The 13670-nt window shown below is 35.7% G+C and overlaps 1 protein-coding gene across 2 annotated transcripts; it reads left to right on the top strand.

Moving 5' to 3' along the window:
• The first annotated feature begins 3740 nt into the window (after positions 1–3740).
• On the top strand, positions 3741–13169 carry LOC145640914 (retinoblastoma-related protein-like). Of its 2 annotated transcripts, XM_081692142.1 has the most exons (19): positions 3742–4027; positions 4161–4265; positions 4461–4565; positions 4808–4950; positions 5045–5141; positions 5212–5258; positions 6781–6979; positions 7222–7288; positions 7422–7601; positions 7687–7880; positions 8931–9807; positions 10330–10486; positions 10635–10707; positions 11355–11549; positions 11660–11776; positions 11886–12030; positions 12145–12251; positions 12604–12719; positions 12795–13169. In XM_081692142.1, exons 2-19 carry the CDS (start codon positions 4167–4169, stop codon positions 12937–12939), a joined length of 3063 nt encoding a protein of 1020 aa, XP_081548268.1. In that variant the 5' UTR covers positions 3742–4027; positions 4161–4166; the 3' UTR covers positions 12940–13169. The 2 variants fall into 2 exon arrangements, with proteins under 2 accessions (XP_081548269.1, XP_081548268.1); XM_081692143.1 differs by lacking the exon at positions 12604–12719 and having other exon boundaries at positions 3741–4027; positions 12795–12932.
• Positions 13170–13670: the final 501 nt, after the last annotated feature.

Raw genomic sequence — 13670 nt, 5'->3', positions numbered from 1 at the left:
GATAAAATTGCAGAAATTGCAAATAAATATTTTCAGAGTCTCTACGGTTTGGATGGTCAGGTCAATGATACAATTAGAAAGGATGAAATTGAACAAGTTACTAGGGGGATTACGGCTAAACTCACTGAAGATCAGAAAGATTTGCTCTCAAAACCTTATTCAAGACGAGAGATAAAGAACGCCCTTTTTGCTATGAGCCCATGGAAAGCTCCCGGGCCGGATGGAGTTCCTGCTGGTTTTTATCAAAAAAACTGGAATTGGATCTAGGATGATGTAATTGAAGCAGTGCAATCGACCTTATCTTCAGGTAACATCCTAAAAGAGTTTAATTTCACCAACATTGCGCTAATTCCAAAATGTGATAACCCCGAGTCCATGGATAAACTTAGACCTATTGGATTGTGCAATGTTATTTACAAGATTATTTCTAAGTGTATTACAAACAGGCTTAGGAGGGTTATTAATGACCTAGTCAGTAAATTTTAAAATGCTTTCATTCCTGGCAGAGCTATCTCAAATAATATATTTCTTGCTCATGAGATTCTAGAAAACATAAGAAGGACTAGGAAAGGTGCTAAAGGAAAAATTGCAATCAAAACTGACATGAGAAAAGCGTATGATAGGATTAAGTGGGACTTCTTAGAGCAAGTTTTGTGCAAATTTGGGTTGCCTGATTTAATGATTAAAACTATTATGAATTGTGTAAGCTCTGTCTCCTTCTCGGTGTTGATTAATGGCAGTGCTTAAAAGCCTTTTAGGCCGAGGTGTGGCCTTAGGCAAGGGGACCCCTTGTCTCCCTATCTCTTCATTTTGTGTATGGAAGGATTATCGGGTTTGATCAGGTGTGGAGAAAGTGCAGGTTGAGTTGTTGGGCTTAGTGTGGCTCAAAAGGCTCCCAAGATTAGCCATTTGTTTTATGCATATGACTCGACTTTTTTCATCCAAGGAAAGGAAAGTAGTGTGATTGCTCTTAAGCATATACTGGATACATATTGTAGGGCCTCGGGCCAGGTGATTAATCAAGGTAAATCTACCCTCCTGGCCAGTCCTAATTCGAAGGAGGAGGATGTCAATAGATTAAGTGAAATTCTGGAAATTGACAAGAGTAGTAATTTTGGGGTCTACTTGGGTATTCCGGCTGACTTTGGCACCACAAAAAAGGAAATTTTTGGTTTTATGGTGGATAGAGTGAAGGAACGGTTAAATGCTTGGAACTCTATGTTTCTTTCACATGCAGGGAGGCTAACCCTCATTAAGTCGGTTCTTTCCAGCTTGGGGACTTATATGTTGTCTGTCTTCAAATGCCCCGTTGGAATACTCAAGAAAATTAACAGTATTATAGCCAAGTTCTGGTGGCTTGGCAGGAAGAATGGCAAAGGGGTTTATTGGAAGAGTTGGAAGCATCTCACAGTAGCTAAAGAAGATGGTGGACTCGGTATCCTTGACACAAGATCTTTTAACCAAGCATTACTTGCAAAACAAGGATGGCGTATCATTATGGACACAGATTCTTTGATTAGCAAGGTTTTTCGGGCTAAATATGGGATTGATAAGGCTTCTCTCTTTAATAATAGTTAGTGTGATTGGAAAGCAAGTTCTTGGGGTTAGGGATTGAATGGGGATTAAAGGTGCTTAACAAGGGCTGCTCGTGGTCTATTGGGGATGGGTGCTTGGCAAAAATTCACCACCCCTGGATTAATGGGAAGAGGCCTATGTGGAATGGATACTTTTGTCCCAAATAATGATAGTGTTGCTTCTCTTCTGTCGGATAATGGTGAGTGGGATATGGCAGTTTGTAACTCAATGTTCGATGGTGACACTATCAGCAAAATAAGAAAGATTGTACCCATGGAAAAAGGTTTTGATGACATAATTATTTGGAGAGGGGATAAGAGTGGTATATACTCTGTCAAAAGTGGGTATAACTTCATTTTTGATAGTCAACAGCAGATTTGCGACACTCGGAACAAGTAATTTCCAACCAACCAGGTAAATTGGAAGAAGTTTTGGAAAACCCCAGGAAGCCCAAAGCAGAAGATTTTACTTTGGAAAATCTGCAAAGGTGCTCTACCAGTGGGAAGTGAGAGGAATAAAAGAGGCCTGGGTGAAAATCATCACTGCCTTCTTTGCTTCAAAGGAGATGCAGATGAGAAAGGACAATTGGAAAGCTTAGAACATCTCTTTCGTGACTGCTCCTTTGCTAGCCATGTGTGGAGGGGATGTAATCTAGGGATAAATACTGAACATCAGTCAAACATCCCGATTGCAAATTGGATTTTAAATTGGCAAGGATTACTATGTGACAAGCTTCGAAGTTTGGATGAGAGTTACTCTCTTTTCCTTAGTGGTTTAGAGAGCATTTGGGAGGCACGAAACAACTTGGTTTTTAAGAATAATAGGCAAAATGCTTGGACCACTATCAAACATATGGAGCAGAAGGTAATGTCTCAAAGGAGGAACAACAGTAAGGAGAAGGAAGAAAATACAACAGAACCAATTGATGACAGGCCACCAGGTTTTGAATTTGGAATTGGAAGCACAAGTATGCAGCAGCACAGGGAGATTACAACTTTGATTGCAAGAAACAGTGAATGCACCCCCTCGGTTCTTGAGATTGCAACAATTAACTGCAATAACAGATCTAAATGGAAATGGAGGATCACTACATCTGATGGCAACATTCATCTAGGTGAAGAAGCTGGGCAGAGTGATAGAAGCAGCGCTATGGTGGAAGCCATCCTAAAAGGGGTTACAGTTGCTTTGGAAAGAAGATTGTGGCATTTACAGGTTTGTTTTTCAGATGCTAGAGTGGGCACTTGGCTGTAGGACTTGCGAGCAGAAGACTACCACATCCGAGACAAGATTGCAAGGCTCAGGAGCTTGTTACCAAATTTCCATTGTTTTAGTGTGTGTGCTTGTTTGTGTGCTGGGGAGTGATCCCTTTTATCATCTGTAAAAAAAAAAAAAGAAAAGAGTCTTGCTATTAGCTCAGGCGTGACCAGTATCCCGAGGGATTCCAAAAAAAGCCCGAAACACTTACATACCATATTAGTATAATTATATTGGTTCTTATCAAACAAATATGTACCTTAGGACCTGTTCTCTTAAGCTTAATTTCAGTTTAGTTCAATTCAGTTGAACTCAGTTTAGTTTAGTTTAGTTCAATTCCTATTTTCCTTCTCTCATAAACAATTCAGTTCAGTTCATTTTTGTTAAGTTCAGTTCAGCTTATTTCAGTAAATCAGAATAAGCCCTTAGATATGTCAAATTAATATGTAAGGGCTTGTTCGATTGTTCTCTTATCAAATAAATATGTACCAATACTTAAGATCTATTCTCTTCAGCTTAATTTCAGTTTAGTTTCGTTTAGTTCAATTCAGTTCAGTTTCGTCCAGTTTAATTCAGTTCAGTTCCCACTTTCCTTCTCTCATAAACAATTCAGTTCAGTTCAGTTTTGTTTTGTTAAGTTCAGTTAAATTCAGATCAACTCATATCAGTTCAGTAAATCAGAGCAAACCCTTAGATAAGTCAAAATTTAACCCAACTGACCCGGCTTGAAACCAACCCGAAAAATACCCATATAAATTTTGACTCGCATTGACACAATTAGAATGACTCAAGTTTAAAATGCACCCAACTTGAGTCGCTTGATCCGACCTCACCGAAGCCGACTTGAACACCCTAATTAACACCTTTACCAATAGTTAGCGTAAATCTAAAACTAGTACATCGTAGTCCGTGCTAAAAATTATTGTTATGTGTGCAGAGTACTAGGCTAAACAATACAATTACCCGCCAAGCTCAGTTCACCAAATGCTGTTCATCTTCTCCAATTTCTCTCCTTTCTCTTTTCCAACCGCCGAATACATCGCCGACCTACAAAATCTCCAGTGACCCTTCAACACCCTCTTCGCCGACAACTCCATTGATAACCTTTAAAGCTTTGTTTAACCTTCAATACCCTGTTCTCGATTTTGCAATTTTTTCGATCCAAGGCTTTGTTCGAGACTCATTTTATAATAGTGTGGTAAGTTTCATACAAAATTGTATCCTTTGTTTTTGTTTATCATTTTATTGGTTATTGTTGTTAGTTTTGTTGAATTTGTGAATAAATTTAAGATTTTATATTTTTGGGTGATTTTGGTTTGGGTTTTGGTCAGAAATACATGAATCATTCTGCTGTGAAAATGGAGGAATCAAGCTCTGCTAATTTGAATAGTGATAACAATGGTGAAATTGAAGCTCGATTCACCGACCTTTGCAAGGTATTTGTGTTTATTCTTGTTTAATTTTATTGAATCTTGAGAAATTTCATATATTTTGTTGAATGCTAAATATTTAGTGAAATGAGAACCCTTTTTGTAAAACTTTTTTTTTTTTTTCCAAATTTTTTCGTTCAAATTCTGCCTAGTTTGTTACAGGATTTGGGGTTTAACTATGTAATTTAAACTTATTCGCAGAACAAATTTTCGTTGGATGAAAAGATGTTTTCAGACGCAGTGAAATTGTTTACTGATAGCAAAAGTATTTTGTTGAATAATGTGTCGCCTATCGGAAGCACAACGGTACTTTTTTTTATCTCGAGTAGGCTTTATAAGCTATGTTACTTGGACTCGGGTACTGTCATATATCTTGATATGACCCGAAATGGACTATGGAAGTGTCCAGCTCCTTGTCAGATTGTCTAGGATTGTACTCAGGTACTAAGGTGAATTGAAGAGTCCAAGTAACGTAGTTTATCATGATAGTTGTTGGTTATTCATGTTTACTTTCAATTTCTTATGTTCCTGCACATCTCTGATTTCAGCCTGAGGAATTGGAGAGATATATGTTTGCCTTTGTTCTCTACACCAGTAAGAGACTGGGTGAGGGAACTAAAAGAGATAAGAATGAAGTTGGTAATCAGAGTGGAGTTACTTTGTGTCAGATACTAAAAGCCGTGAAGTTGAAGTACATCGTCTTCCTATGATATTGATTATCACATTTTTATAAGTGGACCGATTTTGCTGTTCAGGATGTGATTGTTTCTATTTTCTTTTACCAGTCTTGTAGATTTCTTCAAAGAGCTTCCTCAGTTTGTTGTTAAGGTTGGCCCAATCTTAAGTAACATGTATGGTGAAGATTGGGAGAAGAGACTCGAGGTATGTGGAACATCTGACTTCAGATGCTTTTTTCTTTGTTAACGTATTGATCCACTTATTCTCTGATCAGGTGAAAGAGTTGCAGGCCAATTTTGTGCATTTGAGCCTTTTAAGCAAGTAGGTATTCTCTTGCTGTACTGGTTTTCTTTCTTAGTATACGTCTTTGTTTTGTGGACTAAAATTCACTAAAACTGGGCTTTTGCTAATCATGCCAGATTTACTGCGTTGCTTATAATTATAGTTAATATTGAAGTTCCAGAGCTCTTTGTGCTGATGGCTGTATTTGGGATGTCATTGTTCATAACACTCTGTGACGGATATTTGTCTGTCTTATGTGGTTTTCATGTAAACCTGTAGTGTAAACTTTTGAATTGGTAAAGTTTCCCTTATACCATCTATGGCGGACGTAGTAAGTTGGGCTGCGATGTTGTTGATCATGTTGTTGAAGAACTTCATTTGAATTATGACAAGATTGACATAGTAGGGCAAACTGTTATTTTACTTATCTGATTTGCTTTTACAATGGGCAAAGACTTGCTGTTAAACGTCAGAGTCCTACCATAAGCTTTCTCGTTGTTTCCATTATCTTTTTTTTTTTTTTTTTTTTTTTACTTATACTCCTACCTTTTAAATAGTATGAGGAAACACTTATAAATATTGTTTAGATAATTATATCCTCTAAAATGTTTATTTACTTATTTGCCCTCATTAAGTCATTGATGTTAATTGCCTCTTTTTTTGAACTCTTTAGAATACTGTGCGGACATTTATACCCCCAAAAATATTTGTTTTCATATCTTCCCTCACTAATGTTGTCAACAACTAAATTTGTGACATAAGGTCAAGTCAAAAGAACTCCCCAGCCATGGTAGGGTTGCATCTGAGTTGAAGCTTGAAGTGTCAAAATTTATTCTTAGGCCATCTTCCATTTAGAGTGTGTGCAGCTTATTTATTCTTGGCCTTTCTAAAACTTATCTATTCCCTTTTTTTATCCGTGGACTTTTAAAATTTGTTTAGGCAATGATTACTTTTGAAACTGTCTATGTTTGAATTGAGAGTTAAATTGTATGCAATTTTTAGTTGTCTACCACGTCTAAATGCTCTCAAAAGTCAAAACTGATGATGCCACTGGTATATTCAAATAATGTAAGCTGTATGAGGGGAAAACTAAGAAGATAAGCCCTGACTGGAGTTTAAGACAGATTTGAACACTTGAGAATAGTAAAAGCTTTCTTCATTATTAGGTACTGATACAAACCATTCTAAATACAACTGTGGGAACTAGGAAGAGGGGACAGCCTTTACTTCGTGGTACTGTGTACTGTGGTTATTGATATCATGTTTGGCATAGCAGAGCATACATGCACTATGTAGCATTTCTAATCTTCTCTCATTGTGAATGAGCATATATGCACTATCATTATGATGAGGTCAAAACTCCAGTTTGGATTTTGTGTTGGGGACATTTATCATTTATGCAATGAACCCTTTGGAATCAATTGTTCCTATTGTTAAGTTACCTTATAATCTTTTGTACTAGAATCTTCATCATGTTCTCACCCTATTTTGCAGAATTTGCTTGAACAAATTTATTGTTAGATATTGATTTGGACTAATTGCTGTGTCATGTCTCTTTAAGGTACTACAAGCGAGCATACCAAGAATTTTTCAAGACGAATGAAGCTGATGAGGAAGTTGTTGATGCAAGCACCTTCTCCTCTGATAGCATTTCAGACTATTATAGGTTTGGATGGCTACTGTTTCTGGCCCTTCGTGTTCATGCATTCAGCAGGTTTAAGGACCTAGTAACCTGCACTAATGGATTAGTCTCTGTATTGGTAAGTTAAGACTTATCACCTCTTGTAGTATTGACTTGTGGAATTGTGGGATGTTTCCTCTCTAAAGGATTTATTAAATGCAAGAAAATTGAAGGCTTGAATGAGTTTACAAAGTGTTCTGAATTTGTATAGTGTGATTATTTTCATAATCAGGATTTTATATTTATGTAAAATTCTTGAACCATTGAATATACATCAAAATCACTGCTAGCTACCATTTTAAAAAGCTAAATTTGATGCAGGCTATCTTGATCATTCACATCCCTGCTCAATTGAGGAAGTTCAATGTTCTTGACTCGCCATTATTTGGTACAGTGCTCATAATAGATTTATGTTCTCTTTCTTTGGCTGTATTAACCTCTTTCCTTGGTGTTTAGAGAGGAGGGGTAACTTTACTATCCGAGGATAGCATTAAATTGATGGGAATAAGTTTCTGTTTCAGAAAAGAGAAGTGATCAAGGTGTGAACCTGATAGCATCACTTTGCCAAAAATATGACACTTCTGAAGATGAGGTGAAGCAAATGATGGGGAAAGCTAATGAATTGATTTTAGAGATTTTGAAGAAAAAACCATGTACAGCATCAGAATGCAAAACTGACAATCTAGACAACATTGACCCAGGTCAGTAAGATTTATGCTCTTGTAGTTGACTGTTTAACAGTAATTTGACCCAGGCTAGCTCAATTACTATCTTTATTGATTGCAGATAATTTGACTTACTTTGAAGACTTGTTGGAAGACTCGTCACTTCCCAATTGTATTAGCATGTTAGAGAAGGATTATGATGCTGCAATTTGGAACAAGGGTGATATAGATGAAAGAGTCTTTGTTAATATGGATGACAGCCTACTTGGATCAGGGAGTCTTTCTGGAGGTGCCATTAACATAAGTGGTACTAAGGTAATTTTGATTTAATTGTGCAAATTTATTATATAACCATTTGTGAATATCGCACTATATTATATGATTTATATCATTTTTCAACTTGCACTTTTGAGTCTCCTACCAATTGGAGAATGGTTATAAAATATAAATCACTCAATTAAGTTTTACAATATATATATATATATATATATATATATATATAAGGCTCTCGTGAGAATTTTTCTTATATGAGAATTTTTCGTATGTGAGAACACTCTTTATGTTCTAAATTTTAAATCTGGTGTTCTAAACTTTTCCTTATGTGTTCTAAATTAAATCAAATGTTTTAATTTAGTACTCACATGTTCTGAACCATAAATTAGTTAAGTTTGATGTCATAAATTTTAAATAACTTGTTCCAAAATTTTAAATTATATGTTCTAAATTTTAAAACGTGTGTTCTAAGATTTTTAATTATATGTTCCAGATTTTGAAGCATATGTTCTGTTTTTTTACTCATATGTTCTAAATTCTTTACTCACACTTTCTATATTCTATATCAGTATGTTCTAAATTTTTATTCACATGTTCATAATTTTAAATCAAATTTTCTAAATTTTATTCATATGTTTAAAATTTCATAAATCAAATTTTATAAATTTTTTAATCACTTGTTCTAATTCTTAAATCAAATGTTCTAACATATTACTCACACAAATGTTCTAAATTATTACTCATATGTTCAAAATTTTAATTTGAGTCACATGTTCTAAATTTTTACTCGCATGTTCTAAATTTTTACTAACATGTTCTAAATTTTAAATCAATTCTCATATAAGTATGAATTCTCACATATGTACCTATTCTCACCGGATCCCTCCCATATATATATATATATATATATATATATATATATATTTAATCTAGTATATTTATTTCTATTTGTACCATGAATTGGAAAGGCTTAAAGTGGTGTGTTATTTCATTATATAGTAAGGACTGAGCGCATTGTATAAGTAATGTTTTAATGCATTCTAATAATCCTTTCTTTCTTTTCTTTTTTTGTTTTTTTACTCATAAATTCAGAGAAATTTAGATGTAATGACCTCTCCAACAAAAACAATTGGAAGTCCACTTTCACCTTGCCGATCACCTTCACTTCATTTAAATGGGGCTCGTGGTGGTGTCAACATAAGAATGATATCTACACCAGTGAGCACTGCAATGACAACTGCTAAATGGCTTCGTACTTACATTTCTCCACTTCCATCCAAGCCATCTCCTGAGCTGGAGAAGTACCTTATGTCATGTGATAGGAACATAAGTAATGAGGTTGTACGTAGAGCTCATATTATTATGGAGGCCATTTTTCCTAATAGTGCTCTTGGGGAGAGAGGTGTTTCTGGGAAACTACCAAATTCTAACTTGACGGACAACATATGGGCACAACAAAGACGGCTGGAAGGTTTAAAACTGTACTACAGGGTTTTGGAGACAATGTGCGCATCAGAGGCTCAGTTGTTGCATGCAAATAATTTGACCTCTTTGCTAACCAATGAAAGGTTTCACAGATGCATGCTTTCATGTTCTGCAGAACTGGTTTTGGCCACTCATAAGACAGTGACAATGTTGTTTCCAGCAGTATTAGAGAAAACTGGCATTACAGCTTTTGATCTTAGTAAGGTGATTGAAAGTTTTATTAGACATGAGGATTCTCTTCCAAGAGAGCTTAGAAGGCATTTAAATTCCTTGGAAGAGAGACTGTTGGAGAGCATGGTTTGGGAAAAGGGTTCCTCAATGTACAATTCTTTGATTATTGCGAGACCAGCTCTGTCTGCTGAAATAAATCGTTTCGGATTGCTGGCTGAGCCAATGCCCTCCCTAGATGCAATTGCTGTACATATTAACATGTCCACTGGAGGCTTACCTCCTCTGCCATCATTTAAAAATGAGGCTGCTGCAGGTAGATAGTCATCTTATTTTTCTTCACCCACGAAATAAAATTCTATTCGGTTTTTATCTTCAAATAATTGATAAAATACATAATGTGAATTCAGACTGTTTGAGCTGTTTACATATGGGGTTTTGTGACTTGGGTTTTGATTATGTAGTTTTCACGACCGAATCAGTTTGGTGCAAGCTTATCACAATTTGTTTAACTTTTAGGTTATGTAACAATGGAGAGGAGGGTTCTAGGAAATTTAGCATGAGGATTATGCAGGTTTCGGGATTCTTATGTTTCCTGCTTCCCTGCATACATTTTGTCAAAATTAGCATATTTTGACTCTCTGCTCTCCTAGTCTCCTGCCTGTAGATTGCATTGTTTAGACAAGGGAGTGAGATAGTATCGTATCATAAGTAGACATCTATGGTCAAACTTTCACCTGTTGGCTGTTGCTACTTGTTTTAGATTTGTGACAAGTATGTTATTGCAGTGTAAATTACAAATTTTCTGACTATATTATATCCGTGCTGTCAATTGTAGCAACAAATGGAGATATTAGGTCTCCAAAAAGAGCTTGCACAGAGTATCGTAGCATTCTTGTAGAGCGCAGCTCCTTTACATCACCTGTGAAGGATCGTTTGATAAACAACCTCAAGCAGAAGCTTACTCCTCCAGCTTTGCAGTCTGCTTTTGCAAGGTACTGTAAAATGTAAACTATTAAGTTAGTTGGAAGGACCTGTAAATTCATACTTATTTACGTATTATTTAGTGTTTTGGAAAAGGCATCTTTCATCACTATGATTTGGAAGATTTATTTGTACTTTGGGTTATGGTTTTTTTTTCAGTCCAACAAGGCTGAGTCCTGGTGGTGGAGGAGAAACTTGTGCAGAGACTGGGATCAATATATTCTTCAGTAAGGTATGAGATGCTGTTGCATTTTAACAGCAAACTGAGTGTTCTTGGTCATTTTCACTCTGTTGAGTATCTTGACCTAGTTTTACCTGCCTGATTTGGCGCCTCTTACTAAATGCACTCGGTTATCTTGTATTCGAATTTCACATATTTACTCTCTGGCCTTTTTCTCGACCCCTCTCCCTTCCCTAAAAAAATACGTCCACTTTTTATTCTCTTTTACAATATTCATATACTTTACTTTTACTTATACACTATTTACGTACTCCACTTTGACTTTTACACTATTTACGTACTCCACTTTGACTTTTACACTATTCATATACTCCACTTTGACTTTTACCCTATTCATATACTCATACACTTCCCCCAAAAACACTAGCATTGATGACTTTTAAATAAGGAAAAAAAGTCATATGGGATCTTATTAGATTAGTCTTGATTTACACTTTCATATTATCAAATTTCATAATTTTTTACGTACCAGTAATTAACAATATTGGTGATTGAAATTTTGCATTGGCAAGCATGAAATGGAAAGTGTTGCAAGTAATTAAAGCAAAAGTATTACTATATATAAAATTGTTGCTTGGTTTGAATAGTTGGACCTTCTGTTGGAATTGTAACTTAGATATTTTGCATTCTTGTATCAGATTGCGAAGTTGGCCGCTGTCAGAATAAATGGTATAATTGAAAGGCTAGAAAAGCCTGACAAGCAATCTGAGACTCAACAAATGAGGGAGAGTGTATACTGTCTGTTCCAGAAAATTCTTAATCAGCGGACCTCACTTTTTTTCAATCGCCACATTGACCAAATAATCCTGTGTTCTGTGTATGGAGTTGCAAAGGTCTGTATATTTTAACTTAACTAAAACAACATCTCAATAATATAATGGGGCTTAACTTGGCTCTCACATCATGCTTCTTGAACATTTTGAATAACTTTGCTTGTTTTCAGATTTCTCAATATGACCTTACATTCAAGGAGATTATTATAAACTACCGCAAGCAGCCTCAGTGTAAACCCCATGTTTTTCGCAGTGTATTTGTTGACTGGTCTTCTTCACGCAGAAATGTAAGTTCAGTGAAAGCTGCTTAGCTGAAGTAGTACTGTAGCTAACAAGTGTTTTTAACATCATTGGTAAGGTGGCTAAAATCTGAGCTTTCGCTTGATCTTCTAACAGAGACAAGGGCAGGATCATGTTGACATCATAACATTTTACAACGAGGTCTTTATACCTTCTGTGAAGCCTCTTCTCGTTGAGCTTGGCCCTCATGCTGCATGCACGAGAACTGATTTAATTCCCGAAAGTAATAACGACAAAGATGGTATGCATTGTGATGAGTATTTTGTTTTTGCTTATATAGAAAATGAAAAGAAGAAAACATTATGAAACTTTCATTGTTAGCAAGGCTTAGCTTCATTTTTTACTTGTTAATTAGGTCAATGCCCTGGATCACCTAAGTTATCTACATTCCCAAGTCTTCCTGACATGTCTCCGAAGAAAGTGTCAAAGAATGTCTATGTCTCCCCATTGCGCTCATCCAAGGTATCATTAGTTCTCATACAAAGAATTTATATTAAGTTTAAATCTTTTGTTTAAATTGAGTCATCCTGGAAGACTAAGTATATAAGTAGCCAGGGAAAATTTCTTCTCTTTATAGGTGTATTCCATGGATATAGGTCGAGATTTCTCTAGCGGGCTTTAACATAAAATCTGTACTCTGGAATCTGAATCTATTACAGTTTCAGTTATATCCTTTTGCAAGGTTCTGCTAACCAAGATTCACAGCCCTATCTTGTCCAACATAAATTTCTGAGCCGTCTTTGACATTACCAAATAGTTTTAGTTCACTAAACACTGACTCTCACGTATCTGATTTTCACAATTTCCACTGTAGATGGACGCTCTAATTTCAAACGGCTCAAAGAGCTACTATGCTTGTGTGGGGGAAAGCACTCATGCTTTTCAAAGCCCTTCCAAAGATCTGACTGCCATAAATGATCGTTTGAATAGGTATAGATTTGATTCACTGACTTAAGACTTATGCTATATGCGATGATGCTGATTGTGCACCTCTTATCTTCCCAGGAATGTTAGGGGCGCACTGAATTTTGATACTGATGTTGGCCTGGTAAGCGACTCTCTTGTGTCAAACAGTCTCTACATTCAGAATGGAAACGGTGCCACTACCTCATCTGCAGCACCCTCAAAAACAGAACAGCCTGATTTTTAGTTAAGCGGTTGTACACGAGTGATGTATATTCTAGACTCCTCACACTTGTCTACAACCATTTTCTTTAATTTCTATTTAAAAGCCAGACCTGAAGTGAAAGAGCTGTATGTTTTTAGCATAGCTGCCATCACTTTCAGACGCTTGTGTATTATCATTTTTTGTTAATAGTAGTTTTATGTTATTGGTTGCCTTTGTTTTTCTGAAGTGTAAATTACCATGTGTTTATCGCCTCTTTTGTCTGTTCTCATTGTTAGATATTGATCTAAGGATCAGACCAAGGTCCTCTCCTCTTCGACTTTTGAATATAAACTAGTCTTTTGGCCCGTTCGATGCACGGGTTCTTATCTAGGTTTTTTCATATGTAGGTATATTTTTCAATAGTTGAAACTTTTGATATGAAATACGACGTAATTGTTTCATTGCTAAAACTTAAAAGGAAAAAAAGAATGAGGATAGAACTGTGGAAAAAGATAAAGGAATTTAGATACGTATATATACATGAAGATTGTAGGATATGAAATGGCATATTGGTTTAAGTTATATTTTAAGTCTATTAGTTGAAAAGACAATTTTTATATAATTCAATTCATATGTTTATGTGATGTATATTAATTGGTTCAACTTTATTTTATTATGATGGAAATGAAACACTTCATTTTCTTAATTGAATTTACAAGTTATAGAATGTATAAAGACTTAAACAAAAAGATCAAAATGGGTGACATGTGTCA

The sequence above is a fragment of the Chenopodium album genome, chromosome 7, assembly GCF_948465745.1.
Source record: "Chenopodium album chromosome 7, dcCheAlbu1.1, whole genome shotgun sequence".
Classification (NCBI taxonomy): domain Eukaryota; kingdom Viridiplantae; phylum Streptophyta; class Magnoliopsida; order Caryophyllales; family Amaranthaceae; genus Chenopodium; species Chenopodium album.
The sequence above is the reverse complement of the archived record's forward strand: the minus strand, read 5'-3'. Positions and strand labels throughout refer to the sequence as shown.

Excerpts from the sequence above, each read along its gene's own strand:
- LOC145640914 (XM_081692142.1), top strand. The coding sequence starts at position 4,167 with ATGAATCATTCTGCTGTGAAAATGGAGGAATCAAGCTCTGCTAATTTG. Across the intron at positions 5,259-6,780 it reads CATTTGAGCCTTTTAAGCAA|GTACTACAAGCGAGCATACC; the intron begins GTAGGTATTCTC and ends TGTCTCTTTAAG. Across the intron at positions 9,808-10,329 it reads TAAAAATGAGGCTGCTGCAG|CAACAAATGGAGATATTAGG; the intron begins GTAGATAGTCAT and ends TGTCAATTGTAG.